The 19,350-nt window shown below is 33.1% G+C and overlaps 2 protein-coding genes across 3 annotated transcripts in view; one reads left to right on the forward strand and one right to left on the reverse strand.

Annotated features, from left to right (window-relative positions):
* The window catches only part of LOC112051080 (lysine-specific demethylase 6A), a 44,195-nt gene extending 42,704 nt beyond the window's left edge, over positions 1 to 1,491 (reverse strand). Inside the window, exons 1-3 of the mRNA XM_052884166.1 lie at positions 1,265 to 1,491; positions 578 to 683; positions 301 to 409 (exon numbers count right to left, since the gene is read on the reverse strand). Of these exons, the coding sequence (XP_052740126.1) occupies positions 301 to 409; positions 578 to 683; positions 1,265 to 1,329 (280 nt within the window). The 5' untranslated portion in view covers positions 1,330 to 1,491. The remainder of the gene's footprint in view (positions 1 to 300; positions 410 to 577; positions 684 to 1,264) is intronic.
* A 2,445-nt stretch (positions 1,492 to 3,936) lies between these two features.
* On the forward strand, positions 3,937 to 18,846 carry LOC112051066 (dual specificity protein phosphatase 13). Of its 2 annotated transcripts, XM_024089537.2 has the most exons (5): positions 3,937 to 4,207; positions 5,206 to 5,283; positions 6,240 to 6,391; positions 6,759 to 6,985; positions 8,222 to 18,846. In XM_024089537.2, exons 1-5 carry the CDS (start codon positions 4,190 to 4,192, stop codon positions 8,419 to 8,421), a joined length of 675 nt encoding a protein of 224 aa, XP_023945305.2. In that variant the 5' UTR covers positions 3,937 to 4,189; the 3' UTR covers positions 8,422 to 18,846. The 2 variants fall into 2 exon arrangements, with proteins under 2 accessions (XP_023945305.2, XP_023945306.1); XM_024089538.2 differs by lacking the exon at positions 5,206 to 5,283 and having other exon boundaries at positions 3,941 to 4,207.
* Positions 18,847 to 19,350: the final 504 nt, after the last annotated feature.

Consider the following 19,350-nt stretch of genomic DNA (forward strand, 5'->3'; position numbering starts at 1 on the left):
ACAGAAGCACTATAACAGAGGGGTAAGGGTCTTTGCTTTGCTTATTTTTGCTGACTTGGGGGTGCAGGTCTAGATGATGATTATGTCTGCAGTAGTTTTTACACATTGAAAAGCACACAGTTTATAAAAAATAGCATGTATGTTTATGTAAGCATGAGGTAAGAGTGCTTTGCTTATTTTGCTGACAAGGGAGGGAGGTAAATATTTTTAATTTGCATGCTTACATAATACTTGAACTACCTCTTTTGGATAGCATTGTCATACTTTGTACCATGCAGGTGTATAATAACCTGTTATTACCTTTAGCATAGTCTTCTAGCAACAGATGAAAGTGACCCAACTTGCAGTAAGTCTTAGGATCAATACAAATGTCCCGTCTAGCTCCAGGGGAACAAGCTCTTTCTTCCTCCTGTCAAAAGAAAATATTTGTAAATATTAGCAAATGTCCTAAATGCTAAGAGCAGATGAAACAACTATCCAGCAATCATAAAATAATTAATTAATTAGATTAGACAAAGGATTAAATAAATTAAAACTAAGAATTAACAGAATATTATCCAGCAGGATCAAAACATACTTTGACTTGTACCAGCATTCCTTCTAAATACTTGACAGCTTTGAGAACCAAAGCTCTTGTTCTTCCATGTTCGCTGCCACGGAGTTTCAGGAACCCAAACTGACGACTGAAACATATAAAACCACAAAATGTCAAGTCTCTTTAAAATATTTTTGTTCTAAAATATTCTATTAATTCATGAGACTTAAAATACAGTCACTATACTTGCTACAGGCAAAGTATAAATGCAATCAACTGCTTAAACAAGAGGTCTTGGTCTGATTTGGTATCACTCTGTGATATGTTGTTATTTTGGTAATGGGCTAATTTTCTATCTACACCATATTAACTAACCGGAGCCATTTGGTTATAATATTTACTCACTTTCAATTAGAGAATGCTAATCCCCCATGGCAAAATAAGTACTCCATCATATGAAAGACAGAGTTAGAAATTTAACTGGTAAATTAATTTGGGTATTGAAGTATTCCGTTTCCTCCACTTCAGATCTTTACGAGCCTTTATGACTTTAAGCCAAGGAAAATGGATATAACCAAGTTTACAACTCAATATGCTCAAGCTTTGGTGGAGTAACACTAAGAAACGTATGGAAAAGCAGTACACAACACACACCGTACACAAACAATTAATTACATTACTTTATTATGATACTAATAAACTGTTTTTTTGTAAATAAAATAGCTTTACCTGTCAAGTTCTGATAACACTTGTAACTCCTGTGAGGTTAAATGCAACTCTTCTTTTTCGTCCATTTTCGACAATACTTTAAATTCCACAGTTCCAGGATAGTAATTGCTTATTAATAACAAACACGAAATAGCTTAAACTCTTTTACATTGCATTTTTTCAATAAATACAAAGTTAATCGTATTTAACCACAAATCACAATAACCATAGACAAAATCTTTGCCACAGACGTAAGACAGCAAATATCTTTGCTATATATTTTTTCAACATTCTAGTCTGAATATATTACCTATGGTCGAAAGAAAACACTTTGGTCTATGGTAAAGCCAACGCTTAGACTATTAAAAGGAAAGGACCTGCCTCTTAAGCCGTTACCCCTCTGTCAAAGATCAAGAATCAATGATTTCACGCGTTTATAAAAACTGTTGCTATAGAATCGATGTTTAATTGTTGTAAACGTTTTCGTCGTGTAAGCAGCTCCTTAAAAATGCCGGTTTGTTTAGTTGAATGGCATAAAAAACGGCCAAAAACTTGTAGTTTGGTAAAAGATAGAGTAACGTTTCATTTGTAAGTATTTCTACCATAATTTTATCAAAATTGTAATAAAAACGATTTCGAAAAAGAATCGATTCTTTTGACGGAACAGCAAAAAATCGATCAAGTAATCGAACATTCTTTATATATATTCTGTGGATAGTCTAAGCGATGTGTTGGTTAGTCTGTGTAAAATTACGCGTGTATTGCGAGTCAATTATATAATTGTGCGTAATGTATGGACACAGAATATACTTAATGGTGTTAAATGTTTTCGATGTGTGAGTTTACCTCGTCCCCCTCAAAAAACGACAACTTTTTTGTTGGTGAATTTGGGTGCGAAACAGGTCCATTCTTTACAATGGTCTAAGAGCCAACGTTAACCTCTAATAAAGGCCGTACAGACTACTTAAGTATTTTAGTCGAGTACGAACAATTTTTGGATTTCCAGCCCAAAAATCGTTCGTACTCGACTAAAATACTAAAGTAGTCCGAACTAGGCCTTAGACATAGTGGTGGATAAAAACTAAATTTTTCGTTATCGAAACGAAACTAGTTATCGAATTTCAATAGCGGTTTTTGAAACGTGTTATTCTGATAACGGAGGATATTTATAACTTGCTTGAGTGATGCAGCCGTGATCGTTGCGCAACGATAATGATGGCGATTGGTTTTACTGTGCACTGGTTGTTATTACATAGGTACACCGTACAATATTAACAAAATTAAATACAAACAAAAAAGAGAAAAGAAAGAAAAGAAAAATCATTAGCGGAAATATTATATGAAATTAGCCACCTTTTACCGCCTCAGTTTCGACGCGCTAGTGCTTAACTGCATAAAATCCTTGGGTAAAGCGTTTTTATATTGTATTATATAGATACCAAAATAAAAAATGATCCAGAATGAGTCCGTACAAGCAGCGCGGTGAAAACCATAAAAACCCAAACATCACGTGTCTCCTTGACATCTGCTTACAAACATTTTTCATAATTTGTATTTCAAAATTTAACACTAACAACAATTACGTAAATTAATATATTAATTGCTTATTAATAAATGCTCCCATCTCATTTCTTTACTTTTTGTGAAGTTTTTAAAATACTTTAAAATATAGTTTTTAAAATATTTTTAAAAACGCCATTTTCTTGAATCTGATCAACACTTCGTGTGGTACTGACTCGAGAATGTATTTGTTTTTAAATTTTGTAACTGGAACGGCTACGACACCGTTCTATCAGCCCTCTATCAGCCTATTTTTCTTTATTCTGTGATAGATACATATTTTTATCTAAGACAAAAACATTGACGTGAGATTCGACTAGCTTCAACTGCGCTATTTGCAACAATTTGAAGTACCTACTTGACTAGCATACAAAAAATAAGGCTATATTAAAGTATGGGATCCTACAATGACAATTTTGTACTATAGATCGACTGTCATTTCAACTGCTTTTCCTATGAATTAATGTAAATTCTTTTGTTATCCAAGTGATAGAAACAAGTTTTAATAAGTAACTATTTTTACATAATCCACCCCTTTCGGAACTTAAATAGCAATTGTGACGAAGTGTTTGAAAATAATGTACTAATATCTTACGTCTTTAGAATTCTTATTAAATGAGCATGCTTTTAGCTAGATTACCAAACATAAAGCTTAAGTAATTTTTCAGCACATGGTACGATTAAACCGCATTAAAGGTAGGGATTATTGTATTTTGTACAAAAACGAATATAACTCAAAAACTATAAAATTTCGGCTAACTATAGATTTCAAGATTTTTTGGGATATTTTGTGACCATAAGCATCTACGTAATTAAACTGTAACGATTTGAAGATGACAGGGACTAGAATAAGAAACGGTTGCTTATTACGGATATTTTTTAGATGCCATAATACCATGAGAGGTGCATGAGAGCGATTTAAAAAGTAATTAGACTTTTTCGATTATCTAAACTTTTTAGTACCACATCTATAAATAAGCTGGGAAGGCACAACACTATTTATTGACATTGACATTTAACATTGCAAATTGCAATACACAGACAATATTTTCTATTTTGTAGTTGCAATCTGTGCATGCAATTTTCTAATTTCTTCATTTTCTAGTCTATAGTGATCTGTGTTCTTCATCATTTTCCGTCTGTGATTTTCTTTTTCCGTGTGATTTTTCCAATTGCTGGTGTTGATTTTCATTCCTTCTTTTTCGCCTGAAGGTTTGAAAAGTGAAAACTGTCTCAACTCTCAAGTTCATAATAACATAATGGTTGAGCTACTCTAACTGCTTTTTAGTTTTTGCAGTTTTTATTAGTTTATTATCAAGTGTATGAGTGCAAGAATACCGAAAATTGAAATAACTTTTGTAGTATTCTAGTTTTCAAGACATTAAAATGAGCTACAGGGATTCTGTAAGTAAAACATGTTTTTTCTATTTTTACCCGTCCCTGTTAAGCTAGGAGTGGTTACTGGATCAATTCTAGCAAATTAACATAAAATTGGTCGATACGGAGAAGAATATAAATAGAATTTATTGGCCTAGTCCTATTTTTGAATCACCAGTTAGTCACTTCAAGGTCGGAGATATACTTTGAGTCGTATCGTGTCCCAAGACGTAATATAATATGGGTATTGCCATTTATGCATTCTTAGACCCTGGCTTATTTACTATTTATTTACGACTGACAATTCATATTAAATACATGTATGTTATGTTATTTAATATGAATTGTCAGTCGTCTATCTCAATGTCTGAGGTGCCCAAGCTTTAAATACCTTTTAAGGAGATAATATGATGTTAAACATTATTGTAATAATACAATACAGACAACTTATCTAATATTTGGAGTTGTCTGTTGAATGTTGAAGTAGAATTTGAAATTGTATTTATAATTATATTTAAATTACATGCTATGCTATGAGTCATGATGTTTATTCAATTTGCCTTCATTCTCAGTGATGCAATTTTATATCAAATGAGCTAATCATAAATTGATTAGTAAAGATTCCATATATAGATAAGAATTATTGCAATAAAACTTTCGAGGTACAAAATATTCTACTAATGACTTGTCCAATTTCAGCATAGGCTTTTGGTATATATAAATCGTCTTTCCCCTCCATTAATGTAAAAGCTTGTATTATGAGTGGAAACTATAACAATCAGAAATTAAACCCAGAAACTCAAGATAAAGGTCTCACAATGAAGCTAGACAAAGATTTCAATGTTTTTTCTCAATTGTTGCTAATTACTACTTTGCCTGTAGAGATCTAGTTAGTATATATAATATGATAAACACGTCACGTTAATAGAATCAGCATCACTTGGATTTAAAATATACCTTTTTGGAGTTACATTATATTAAGTATGTTATAACTACTTTACAAGTACTGTATGTTATATTGGCAGTACTCACTCTATCCGAGGTCTCATACATACAGTCCAGCCTACGACCAGCGATTAGGCTCACATTTGGGGACATTCACGGTATTTATAACAAACATAAAGTTTCAGCTCACTACACTGTTATATGAGACAGCCGGGCAACATTTTATTAAGCAAAATTTCTTTGTAATATGATAGTAATTAAAATTGCCAAAAAACAGTATTTATTGTATCATATTATGAGAGATTATTGTTAAGTAATGCTACAATAATTTGTATCTATTTTATATTGCTATATTAACATTCTGTACAGTTTTTTCCCACATTTCAGCAAACAAAAAAAAAATGTGTTTTTATCATACCCTATAAGACCACAACATATCTTGAGATGAGGGAAAGACAAATTTCGACCAATAGCCTCTGTTATTGGTTGAAGTTTAAAACAGAAAGATATTGCTAAAGAAAGAGTGATATTTAATACTGCTGCTATTGGTTGACAATTATGTCTTTTTCTCTTTACAAGAAATGTTGTGATGCACTTCTTAGGTCTACTGCACTATATGTTATACATATATCTAACAAGTTCTTCTGGTCTATCTGCCACTTCTATGTATTTTATAAACTATACATTCTGACTGAGACAAAGTTCTCGAATGTGTTTTACCTTATACAAGTATGTAATTGTGATTAAAATTTTAAATGTTTTTGTGGGTACAGAAATGAACAGCATACACTCCCCATAAATGCCCTTTTCTTTTAGACAAAAAGCTGTGAAAAGGAACATTGTTAATGGCTAATGACAATGTTTACTTTTACAAACAAATCTAATCTCTTGCACACTTTGTGCACAGCATTACAAATTATTCATAATAAGTTGAATGTCTTTTTAATGTCCTATAGATAAGATAAAATATGAATACAGTAAGCATAGTTATATTTATTTAGAGACTAATCTGCATTGGTTATGTGAACATTGTGAGCTATGTGTGTTTGGTGTTCCACTAATTATAATGGGCCAGCTGTTATGTGGCTGTGTTTCAAAGAAGTGTAATGCTCAGAGTTACGGGTCATCGCCCTCGTCGTTGCTGAGTTCGCTGCCTTCGTTCCGGTCTCGGCCGTACTCTGGTGTGAGCAGCCTGGGTGTTGGTGTGACATATGGACCTACACCTGACGTCAATGAAGTGTATCCTGGACTCTTTGTTGGAGATGCGTAAGTGCTCTTTTGTTAAACCTGTTTATGTTTGTTATGTGTTCTTGCAACATACAACTAATTAATTTAGCGTTCCAGTATGATGTAGCTAAACTATTTAAGAGTAGGTATGCAGTTTTATCTTCTTTTTTCATCAAGTAGGGCTTTAGTAACTTTGCTGAGGGAGGCTTCGAGCGTGGCTAGTTACAACCCTACTGGTAAAGACGTACCGCCGAGCGATTTAGCGTTCCGGTACGGTGTCGTGTAGAAACCGAAAGGAGTGTGGATTTTCATGCTCCTCCTAACAAGTTAGCCCATTTCCACCTTAGATTGCATCATCACTTATCAGGTGAGATGAAATGAAAAGAAAATGTTTTGTTTCCTTTAGGGTCGCAGCAAAAGACAAGGCATTCCTTCGTCGGATGGGCATCAACTATGTCCTGAACACAGCTGAGGGAAAACGCTACACGCAAGTGGACACTGACCACATGTACTATCGGGACTGTCCCGGCCTGCATTACAAAGGCTTCCAACTGATGGACCTGCCGTCTACCGACATATCCAAGTACTTCCACATCGCTGCTAATTTTATTGATGAGGGAATATCTAGGGGAAGTAAGTATACCTATTATTGAGTTTGATATAAATGATATTTTGTTGTAAGCTTTTCTTTAATTAGATAATCGTCTGACGAGCGAGAATGGAACCCAAGACATTTTAGGTCCAATACCGGTTGACGAGCTTAGGATGGAAATAACTATAAAATGACTACTATGAAATTGTAGTGATGATGACAGAGAATTTGAACTATTAAGTAGGTAGTTATTAAGTACCACACCACTGCCAAAATTTAAGGTAGACACTCACGTTGTTGCCAACTTTTTAAAAACTAGAGTAAGGACGTTATTTTTTTTATTTTTACTATTTCCTCAAAAATGTTGTTCGAAAAATCAGCCAAGACTTTCATTTCATTTTGATGGCCTCCGTGGCGCAGTGGTATGCGCGGAGAATTTACAAGATGGAGGTCCTGGGTTCGATCCCCGGCTGGGCCGATTGAGGTTTTCTTAATTAGTCCAGGTCTGGCTGTTTTTGGTGGGAGGCTTCGGCCGTGGCTTACCACCCTACCGACAAAAACGTACCGCAAGCAATTTAGCATTCCGGTACGATGTCGTGTAGAAATCGAAATGAACTCCTCCTCCTAACTTGTTAGCCCGCTTCCATCTTAGATTCCACCATCACTTACTATTAGGTAAGATTGTAGTCAAGGGCTAACTTATAAATAAATAAATAAAAGGACTGGACACTCCCAAAGTTCCCTAATGTAGATTTTTGTGTTGTAGCTTCAGGGGTTTTGATCTTCCCATATACATATATAATTTATTTGAAAATATAATATAGCCTATAGCCTTCCTCGATAAATGGGCTATCTATCACTGAAAGAATTTTTTGGATCGGACCAGTAGTTCCTGAGATTAGCGCGTTCATCCAAACAAACAAACAAACTGTTCTGCTTTATAATATTAGTATAGATATATATAGTATAACATATATATTTGTAATTTATTATAAGATGATACTATTATATGTTCCTGAAAAAAAATAGTCTTGTCCGATAGACAGCCAGACAATGAAAATAAAAAAATCCAGAAGTCTAAAAACCAGGTCAAAATGAATAACCAACATTAAACAAAATTGAAGCAACTTTGACTCCATTGCATTACAAAACGCTGTTGCTAGCTATACATGGAAACAGGTATCTAACAGGATTGTCTCATAACAAATAAATTGTGTTACGTGCGACGATGTTGTAACTGACATTATTTATAGCATTGACACTAATATCATTTGCAGGCCGTGTGCTTGTGCACTGTATGATGGGGGTGTCCCGATCGGCCACTTGCGCGATCGCGTTCCTCATGATCAAACGCGGGATGTCGTTGACGGAGGCTCTTGCCCAAGTGCGCTCCCGTCGGGACATCCACCCCAACGAGGGGTTCGTCCGACAGCTCCAGGACCTCGACAGGGAGCTCCGCCTCTCTCGGGTGCGCTGACATCGGACCCCCCACCGCTCTGTGTACAGTTGTCTGTCCTTAGAATTTGCTAACACACAACTGCGCGTAAGGAGCCTCGACCGATCTTATTCTAGTTCTAGTCGCCATTGAAACGTTTTGACCGCACAGACTATAAGAAAGACACAGTAAACATGTAAAATTAACCTCAAGCCTCCTTTAAAAGCCTCAATAGCCTCTGAGCGGTTGGACTCATCACCGAGGAGTGGTGGTTCGATCCCCGCCCGTTGGTCTATTGTCGCACCCACTTCTAGCACAGTCTTTCCCGACTAGTTGGAGGGGAATGGGAATATTGGTCATGTTATAAAAAATATGGCAAATATTCTTTAAAAAAAAATGTCCGGCAAACAAATAAGCCCCGCATACCAAATGCCCTTATAAAGTAGTGTACATTTAAATATTGTAAATGTATAACGTGTACAATTAAATCAGTGTATTTTTATGAAACACACATTATCTTAAGAACAATCTTATTGATGTAAAAATATAGATATTTAAGATGTAATTAATAAAATTGTTGAAATCATGTTAAAATCAATAAAGCAAAGTTGCGTTGTCGATTGCCCGGAAAATGGCTTTTTTTGTGTTAGCCTTAAAAAGCCATTGTCTGTATTACCTCAACGCTATAAAATCGTGCCATTCTGGTTTTCCTGACGAGGCTTCTAAACACCTTTCTTCTTTAGTCTGTGGTCTTTCGTAACAACGATTTCGAGTTTACAAACGAAAGTGGAGCATTTTAATGAATTTTTACAATTTTCAAAAGTATCATCAGACTTGGTTGTAATTGTAGCTGTTTTGCTGTTGTGAATTAAATAAACTTATATTTTTTAATATTTTTTGTTATTATAAAGAAACACTATACAGGATGTTTCAGTATTATTTTAAACAGTGAATTTTAACTTTAAGGATCAGTCATTTCTCTTATACAAATTATAAAACTTCAAAAAAATGTAAAATCCTGTAGAATTAACCAAATGTATTCTCGTGTGCCATTTTGTGTTTCTATTTAAAAAGTTATTTTTATAAATTACTACATATTTAGTCTGTAATTTGTGGAGTCATGTACCATTCAGTGTACAAAATGTACGACAGTATGACTATAGTACAACTTTGTAGCCTTAACATTGAAAGACACTTTGCTCTAAAAATAGTTTGAAAGATTGTTTAAGAGAGATATGTGTTGCATAATATAAATCTATGTATTAAAATATATTATATTTTTGTGAACATATAAATACAAATCATTCATATACATTCTTACCGGTCATGTACAATACGACACACAATATAATTGTGTAATGTTGCATCTTACTCTCATATAACATTAATATAAATAATTATGAAGTATATGATAAGAAAATAATAAAATATAATATTTCTATGTATAAATAATATATAAAATAAATATTTTTAACATACAAGTAGGTAGTTTGTAGTAAGTGTATTCGTTTCTTTTTTCTGTAATTGGTGTTCGTTGCGAAGCTGTAGTATCAATTATGTGTTTAATTTATTAAAGACTGGCATCAGGGTACTTTATTTCGAACAATCAACAAGAGAAAAATTTAGAACTAAAATGGCCAGATTATTAAAAATATAAACATACATACATAGTATTAGTAGTAAAGGGTAAACTTATGTTTATGGAATACATTAGTAGGTGTCAATAAGTTGGTCTAGTAAAGACTTTTTACATAACCTACTCATACATAAATTCTAGCATATCAATTATTATTTTTATTGCAAAAATTTAAGAACACAATTTAACTGAAGTTTTGGCATTTTTTCGACAAGTGTATCTTTTTTTGTTACGTTTTGTAATATTTTATGTTATTATTAGTAAACTAACAGTAAAGTTATCCTGGGATAGGTAGATTAAAAACAGAAAAACAAAATAATTTTACAAAAAATAATTAAGCAACTTCGTAGTAAAAATTCAAGCGGTATCTGTGATGTCCACTACTTTGTAGGGAACAGGGCTTTAATATAAACAAATCAGTAAGCAGTTACTGTGCACGCATCGACGGTGACCACCGCACGCCACCGCTGACAGATGCGAAGTGTCCGGGCGGGAGTGGGGAGCTGACGTCAATACGTACACTTTTATTAGAACAGTACATCACATTCTCTTCCTTTTCAATATAATTTAATATTTTAATTACACGTCCATAATAATCAAATATTATAATAATACCCAGAACTAAAACTGATCTACTGCTTCTATACAATTCTTATGATATTTAAATTACAATATTAAAGTTATAATGATTTAATGAAACCCAAGCTAACTATTACTATTTAGGTTATCTTCCGTTTCTTCATCATCTATAACTTTCCACTGTCTTTCTACTTTTTTAAATGGACATTGTTTCGTCTATACACTTGCCCAGTTTCATCATTATGCACATTTTCTCTCCAACTTCTAGTTTATTATGTTTTGCTCTTCACGTTCTATCTTCATTTAATTTGTTTTTTTTTTCTGTATCTCAATCTCTTACTTTTGAATCGTCATAATAGTTGTTTTCGATGTCTGCTAAAAAAGGTAGTCTTATCTCTGAACTTTCTCCGATAGAACAGCTCATTTTGAATTTTCCTGTGGATTGATGAGGCGTACTGCTATACATAATCAATAATACTTTAGCAAATCCTCTTTCCAATCTGACTTTCGCATTGACTAAGTCGATTTAAAATATCCTTATTTTGTCACTCGATTTCACCGTTTTGTTGAGGCCAATAGAGGATCGTATTGAACAGAGTTATACCATTTTGCTACAAAACGTTTTGAATTCTAGACTTAAGAATTGTTTTGCATTAACAGCTGTTACGTTGGCTGGATTTCCAAATGAATATTTTTTAATACCTTTTTTTTCTGTAGTTATAATTTTAATAATTTGAATGTATTTATACCTACTGTAATAATCTATAATTACGAGAAGGTAATCTCCACTTGGTGAGGGACCCAAAAAACAATAGCTTTGACAACCCAAGGTTTAGAAGGGAGTTCACGTCTTTTCATTGGTACTGGTGGATCAGGAGCCAAGACTAAAGTACATCCTCTGCAACTTTTTCAGTTTGTTCGGCGTCTTTATCTATTTTTGGCCACCAGACCTTTGAGCATAGCCTTCAAAATCAATATCAAAATTCATTTATTTCAAGTAAGCTCAGTTTACAAGCACTTTTGATACGTCAGTTGACCATTTGTAAAGATTCTACCACCGGTTTGGAAGGAAGGTTCTGCTGAGAAGAAACCGCCTAAAAACTCAACAGTTGCTCTTTTTTTTTTTAATCATACAGTATTATAATTTACAATTGATGACAACATTAAAATTTCTAATAGTTTTACTTAGTTATACTCTTGTTTGTTGTTATAGTTTTACTCTTGGGTGAAGGTGGAAGCTGATTCAATGGCCTTCAAGTACCTTTATCATTAAAGAACTCATCAATGGTGTAGTAACTTCGACAAGTAAATGTCCTTCAACATATTGCTTAAAGCTATGCATTGGCAGGTCCATCACATCTTGGGAGTCTTCATATGGACTACACCAGAATGTCCTTCATGGACTGCTACTAGGGTTTGATAGGTTTTCTTTAAGCTAATGGAAATAACAATTTTGTTTCCCCTTAATAAATCACCATCATGTAACCAGAGTTCATATATCGTCGAAATAATTTGTAGTTTATATTGAGGGATCCTAATTACTTTTTATCAATACGTTTTTGATTAATTTAAATTCATCATCATTAACTAGTGCTTTAATACATTTAATAGCAGGCATAATGCTGCAGGTGTAGCATATTGAACTCTCTGGTTAACATGATGCTTGTACTTGAAAGGAGTTAGTTGTGTGTTGTCACATATGCACAACGGGACAATGGGTCTGCTATATTTGTTTTACCGGGCGTATAAATAACCTTATGATAATTTGCTTGCAATCTAAGAACCTAATGGTCGGTAACGAGCTCAAACTTTAACACACAAAACAAAGAAATAATACGGGGTCCTCGTATTATCTATTATTGCATTGAATTAATTCGGCTCCTAACCCCACAGGGCTTGCGTCAGTGATAACTTGGGTGCGATATTTTGGATCGTAGTATCCAAGAGCCGGAATGTTACCCAGACAGTGTTTTAAATAATTGAAAGCAGTAGCTCGATCTTTTTGCCAACATTACGTGATATACATCACGTGGTATTTTTGAGTAGTTTTTGTCTGAGTAACTTTCAAATGTATTATGTTGAAGTAGATAAGTTAGGAGCCCATTTTCCTACAAAATTAATAAGCTCTAAGAACTTTTGAATTTCTTCAATGGTCTCCGGTACCCTAAGTGTATTAATTGATTTGATATATTCATCAGGCGGTTTAATGCCTGATGGAGTAAGTTCATGACCCAGAAAATTTATTTGTGCTTAATAACACGTTATTTCTTTGAGTACTGATAACAAATAGTTGTTGCAGCCTAGAGTCATGTTCTTTTTCATCTCGTGCAAAGACAACGACATCGCTTGTAAGATTTATATCCAATTTAGAAAAATACTTTGCTTTTCTGAATCTTGGAATAAGTTGCTCCATAGTAGGCAGCGGATGATTTTCTTAAATGATAGTTTTACTAGGGGCACGTATATCTAGACAAATATGAATATTATCGGTAGGTTTAGGAATCAGTACCATTGGAGAATTCCAAGAAGACGGTTTATTTACTGGTTCGATTATATCCATTTTTACCAGTTCATTTACTTTCTTATCTATCTTTGATTCCAGAGGAATTGGGACTCGCCTGTATAGTTGACTATACTGGAGGAACCGTATTATCAATAACGATATCTAGTTGAACGTCTTTGAACTTAAGGAATTTTCCTTCTTTTGGAAATATCACATTGATGCCCAATTTTAAAACCTCAAGCGAAATGGCAGTTTTTACTGAAAAGACTTTCACTTGACCCATCTTCTATGACAAAATTCTGTGCATAACGTATTGATTCAAACTTTTATATTAGCATCAAATGAGCCTAATATTTTAATGGATGTATAGCACCATATGCTAGGAACGTTTTATTTGTATTAATTTGTTGGTTGTGAACTTTTGATTATTTCATTTTCAAACACGTTTTATCGCTAATATTAGAAATACTGCCATAATCGAGGAGCATTTTAATAATAACACCTGACAATCAATCGTTGAGGCATCATCAATGTAGAAAATGTAGCCCAAAGACGTAGGCTCTTTATTTTTTTTATTGTGGTTTCTGCTTTGGGTTTTTAGCTTTTATATTTTCTTTTGAGATGAGGTTAGTACTTTTTCTTTTATTGGCCCTTGTTTTGCAATGCTTTTGGAAAAGGCCTCTGAAGCCGCACTTCACACAAGAAGCGTTGATTGCAGGGCAGGAACTACTGTCAGGTTTGTGGATTTTGCTGCCACATCGGCTGCAGGAATCAACCTCTCTTTTACTAGTAAACTTTTTTACAGTTTTAGCATCAATTTTATTAATGCTGGTACTAAGATTTTTGCTTTGTCTATCATGGAATTGTTTATAGCAATACCAAAGAATTGGAAACTATAATGGAATTCTACAATAATTATTTCAACGGTTGCCGTGTCACCCAATAACAAAATATTCCTCCTTAATTTATTTGAATGGCATTTTCCAATTTGTTGGTCAATGCGATTTTCATCTTCATTAGAAAATTTACATTTTGCACAAAAATATGTCATTTAAATAAGTGACTTTGTTTTGGGAAAAGGTATACATCTTATTTTTTAATAGCAACGTTATAAACGTCAGTTAAAATCAGTAACATGTGCTACTGGTATATTGAAATATATAATTACATTGCTATACCTCCGAATGTAATAACCTAGAACGTTTTTTATTTTGTTCGGAAATGTTAGTGGTTTGAATTTCTAGGGCCCGTTTCCATTTTTGCCAACGGGAACTTCTAGAAGTAGGGTCACCTTCACAGTAGAAGGATTCTATTATTAGGACTTGTGAATATTGAACGATCAGCAAATTCACAGTCAAAATGATTTTATAACGTCTCGAAAAGGAAAATATTTATTCTATAATGAACAAATACATGAAATATAATCAAAATGAATTTATATGGGTATATTTTAAATATATACCTAGTAATTATTATTTTTTTTTTAACTTTAATTTTTTTCAAGTGGTAATTATATTAAAATGATACATATTGTATTGTGGTATAACTGTTAGTATTAATTTACTCGCACAACGATCATTAAAATGAATCAGTGGTGCCACGGCGTTTGAAAATCTACGAGACAGTTATTGAAGCATAACCAATGAAAATTTTATGGTATAGATCGGTTACGTTCCTACAAAATCATTGCAAAATGTGATCCTAATAATAGGCTACAAAACTGGGCTCACACAAGCACAATTTTGTCTTTAATTCCATAATATATTTATGTTTATTTAGTTTTTACACCTCCGGAACACACATGTATCGTCTACAATGTAGACGATATTTAGATATTATTTGTTTAAATAACGTTCGTTGTGGACCACAACTAACATTGAGATGTGGAAATTTCTTCTTTTGAGCGCCTCATTTTCCATGACCTAGTAACACTTCTAACAGTATTTAACATCATTGCGCATAACCCCAAACAATAATGTTTATCGCGTAAATTGGGTGCACGGAGGAACTCCTTTTTTATTGTTTTTAAATTAATTAATGATAGACGACTCAGGTTTCTTCTTTAGTTATAACAAATGCGTCATGCCATAGCACATTCTACAAATAAGTAAAAACTATTTTATGAGATGCTTGTTTGTTATAACGGGTAATTAACGATCACTTCGTTGGCAAATCGAGTAAGTTGACACTATCGCCAACAGCTTTTAGTTGGATTTAACAATGGCACATATTGAAATATGTTTAACATGTGGGTATTTTGTTAAATCAGGTACTAAGTGATAAGTTCGCTAGAAATTTCAATTGTAAATTGTTGTAGTTGCTTCGTTTTATTTGATATATAGATGTGATCAACAATATCGTATAGGTAGGTACTTCTAACAATCGTTGTTTTTCTTTTACTTTACTTAGATCGACTTAATACAATTAAGTGTTAAAGGAATATCTTCTACTAACTTAGCAATACGTATTTTTGCTAAGTTTGCTTGTTTACAATTTATTTTAAACATATCAAAGAATAATCTGCAATAGAAGGTAGGTGGATAATCGTGGCCAAGTCTCGATTCGATCAAGAGAACCCGTAGTTTAGATATTTGATAACACTAAAATTAATTGTATCGTATGTAACCCTATCGCTTGATAGGGTTAAGACAATATTTGTTTTTTGAATTCACTATACCTATCTTATCTCTTCCTTTTCTTTATGCTGACCACATAGGTAAATAGGTATTTAAATACAACAATTGCAACAATGTTTGATTTTACTTACTGCGCTTTTGCTCGTCGCCAATGTGATGTCCACTACTTTGTAGGGAACAGGGCTTTAATATAAACAAATCAGTAAGCAGTTACTGTGCACGCATCGACGGTGACCACCGCACGCCACCGCTGACAGATGCGAAGTGTCCGGGCGGGAGTGGGGAGCTGACGTCAATACGTACACTTTTATTAGAACAGTACATCACAGTATCTATTATCCGATCTACTTGTCGTTTTAAATAGTTGCCGAGCCAAATAAAACTGTTGCTTCAATTCTGCGATATTAGATTTAGGGCGATTAAACAGTTGACCTATAATTTAATATTGTCAATAAGGTCAAGTGTCAGCAATTATGTTAAGGGCTTTGACGGGTGCCAACTCGTGATTTGGCCGCACGTGCATATAACCATATTCTATTTTTATGTGGTGATTATAATCACTTTCGTTTATTCTATTATTTTATAACCACTTTCGTTTATTATTATTATTTGTTAATACTATTCAATGGCCCTTGTTTTTGAAACGTTTTCACTTTTGCTTATTACTTATGTACCTATACAATAATATTGAAGCAATTTTAAAGAACTTTACGAACAAATAAGACACAAGTCGAAAAACAAAAAAATAACTATTTTTCAGAATTACCTACCTACTCTCAAAATACAGGGTAGATTAATTAAAAAAAAATTAAAAGTACATGAATAAAAAATATATTTTCTACATACAATAAAAATATATTTTTATAATAGTAGCAAGTTTTTTAACCTGCCCCCTTTCGCCTTACCTAAAAAATCAGACCATTTTTTCAGTAAATTCATTACAAGTTGCCATAAAAGTAAAACTAGGATATATGTATGCAGTAGTGTTTTATATCTATACAGGGTGCTAGGGAGTATTTCCCATAACTTCAAGGTGTTGACGAGTGCACCTAGGTATAAGAGCCGAACTGCTTAACTGATATTTTTTTAAGTAAAAAATAATTTTTTTTTCATGTTTTAATACAAAGTATATTCAAATAATTCCGACTATCCGCGTAACACACGCCTTTATCTATCGCCTTGCATTTAAAGTTTGGCTACGTCACAATTATAAGGATGCGATTAGTAAGGGACACATTTTAAGATATATTTACAAAAGAAATATTATTTACTCCGAAAATATTAATTTTAGAACACATTCTTTGAACATTTTTAATTAATTTTCGGTAAAGAATAAAGGAGTTATAGGAAATACTCTCCAGCACCTTGTATATAGTATCAGATTATTATTAATTCAGATAATGGTAGTTTTTATTTGCTTATTAAGATTGTTAATAATAACTAAAATTATACTTAGAAGATTTTTAATAAGAATAATTATATTGGTAAAAGGTACTCAAATGATTCTATATACCTACTAAAAATACGACATGACCACTAACTTTCAGCACAGGGTAAAAATAAGTTGTTTTCTTCTCTAAATTACTTGAAACGATTTATCCTGTTGTGTATTGGACAAATGGTCACCCTAATTCTTCTAAAATTACTTGAGTACTGCCAATTTAATATTTTAAATATAGCCATATTAATAACCAAGAATTTTTAACACATTCGCAAGGGTGTCACTTTCCATAAGTTCTATAATAATAATATTTACAAGCGAGACAATATATTTTTTAATCTTAAACAAATATAATTTTATTGAAAGAAATATTCTATGAGAATATATAAATTAGATTGATATACCTAGTTAAAAACTAGTTTAACATTTTTAGCTTTTAGCTTTTACTGATACAGTTTTAGATATATGGGCAGAGGCTTTCTTGCATGATAAGTACCAAAGGAAAGAAATGTGATAATAATATGGAATATGGATGTTGTATCTTATAAAACAGTATGTTGATTTATTTTTTGAAATATATTTTATTGTAATAGATGTTGTAGCTGCTCTTAGCCTATATACACTGTTTGAGCATCTATTACTTGAAATTATTTTAAATTGCATACCTACTACATTGTTTTCTACATGAAAGTTTACTATTGAGATATGTGCAAAATTAAAATTATGTTCCAATGTTTCTTGTTAAAGTGTAGCTCATAGCTGTTAACCCATTTGTTGATATGAGTATTAGCCAGTAGGTATTGTTTATAAGAATTTATGCTCACTGTCACTACATCCAGGCCCAGTAGTACAACTATAGCTTAGCAAATTCGTTCGTAACACTTCTGATGGTCCGCGCGGGTCGGGAGGGGGATAGCAATGCCCCGCACGCACGACTTCATACCCGCGCAGTCCTCTCTGCCCCGCGCGCACGACCTCACACCCGCGCAAGCCTTTCCCCCCGTCGCCCACACATCATGGGAGTGTCATGAACAAACTTACCAAGCTGTAGTCTCACTCACCTTATTGCCTCCCACCCAAGATTTTATAAGGTGCTGGTTGGCTGATAAATACATTTCAATTCAAAACATGTCTGTAATTGTTATATTATTTTCATTTTGTCTATTGACTAGTTCAACCATCCAACCAACCAAATTAAGTACAATCATCCAATTTAAGTACTACCATCCAAATTAAGTACCCTTGGCAAATCATCATCCAAATTTAGGGCCCTTGAGTAACATTCATATATCATAACAGAAGTTCAAAAGCACTTCAATATGAATATCACTTACTATTTTAGTTGCTCAAACAGTGTGTCTAATGAACAAGTTAGAGTTGATATGATAAGTTGCCTTAAATAGCAAAGCTAGAATTTAATGTACTTTATATATTATTTATTGTTAATTTTGTTTTTCAACTGTGATTAACTGATTTATTTAATTAAACATAATCTCTTTACTCATACAAATGAGCCCTGTTACCATATTATAGAACATTTTAAATTGTAATATGTATAATAACATTATTTTAATGTAATGGCTCATTGAATAATAATTTATTAAATGTTAATGTATAGGGATTATACTATATTCATATTATTTATTGGAATAGAGTTATTTATATTGAGAAACACCTCGTTTTATTTTATTTCCAATCATAGACAAAAGAATATTTTGTGCTACAGGCTATATTTGGGAGCCAAATGAATGTGAAACCATGCAGTTTCTGCTAGTCATTTTATAAGCTGAATGTTTGTCAGTCCATGCCTCTAGCATAAGTAGGTAAAACACCAACATGTTTGGCAAACTTGACTTTCTTATCAAGCAATGTTTGACATACTTGAGCTTCAAAGATGCAGAGCTGCGGATTATTACACTAATTGATTAACATGTTTGTTTTGACAAAAAAGTTTGATTGTTAAAGATGACAGAAAGTAGCCATCAGAGACTCTCACTCGATTGGTATTATGATTTATGCTTGAGACCTAACAGTATATAATAGAGATCAATGAAAACTGTTGAATGTGTATATGAAAAATATAATTATCTTTTGAGCAGCCGGGCACTGACTTATCTGATAAGATTGACTGTTGTGGTCATAACTATTACTTTTAATATTTGTGTTTGCTCACACA

The sequence above is a fragment of the Bicyclus anynana genome, chromosome 1 (assembly GCF_947172395.1).
Source record: "Bicyclus anynana chromosome 1, ilBicAnyn1.1, whole genome shotgun sequence".
NCBI classification, from domain to species: Eukaryota; Metazoa; Arthropoda; class Insecta; order Lepidoptera; family Nymphalidae; genus Bicyclus; species Bicyclus anynana.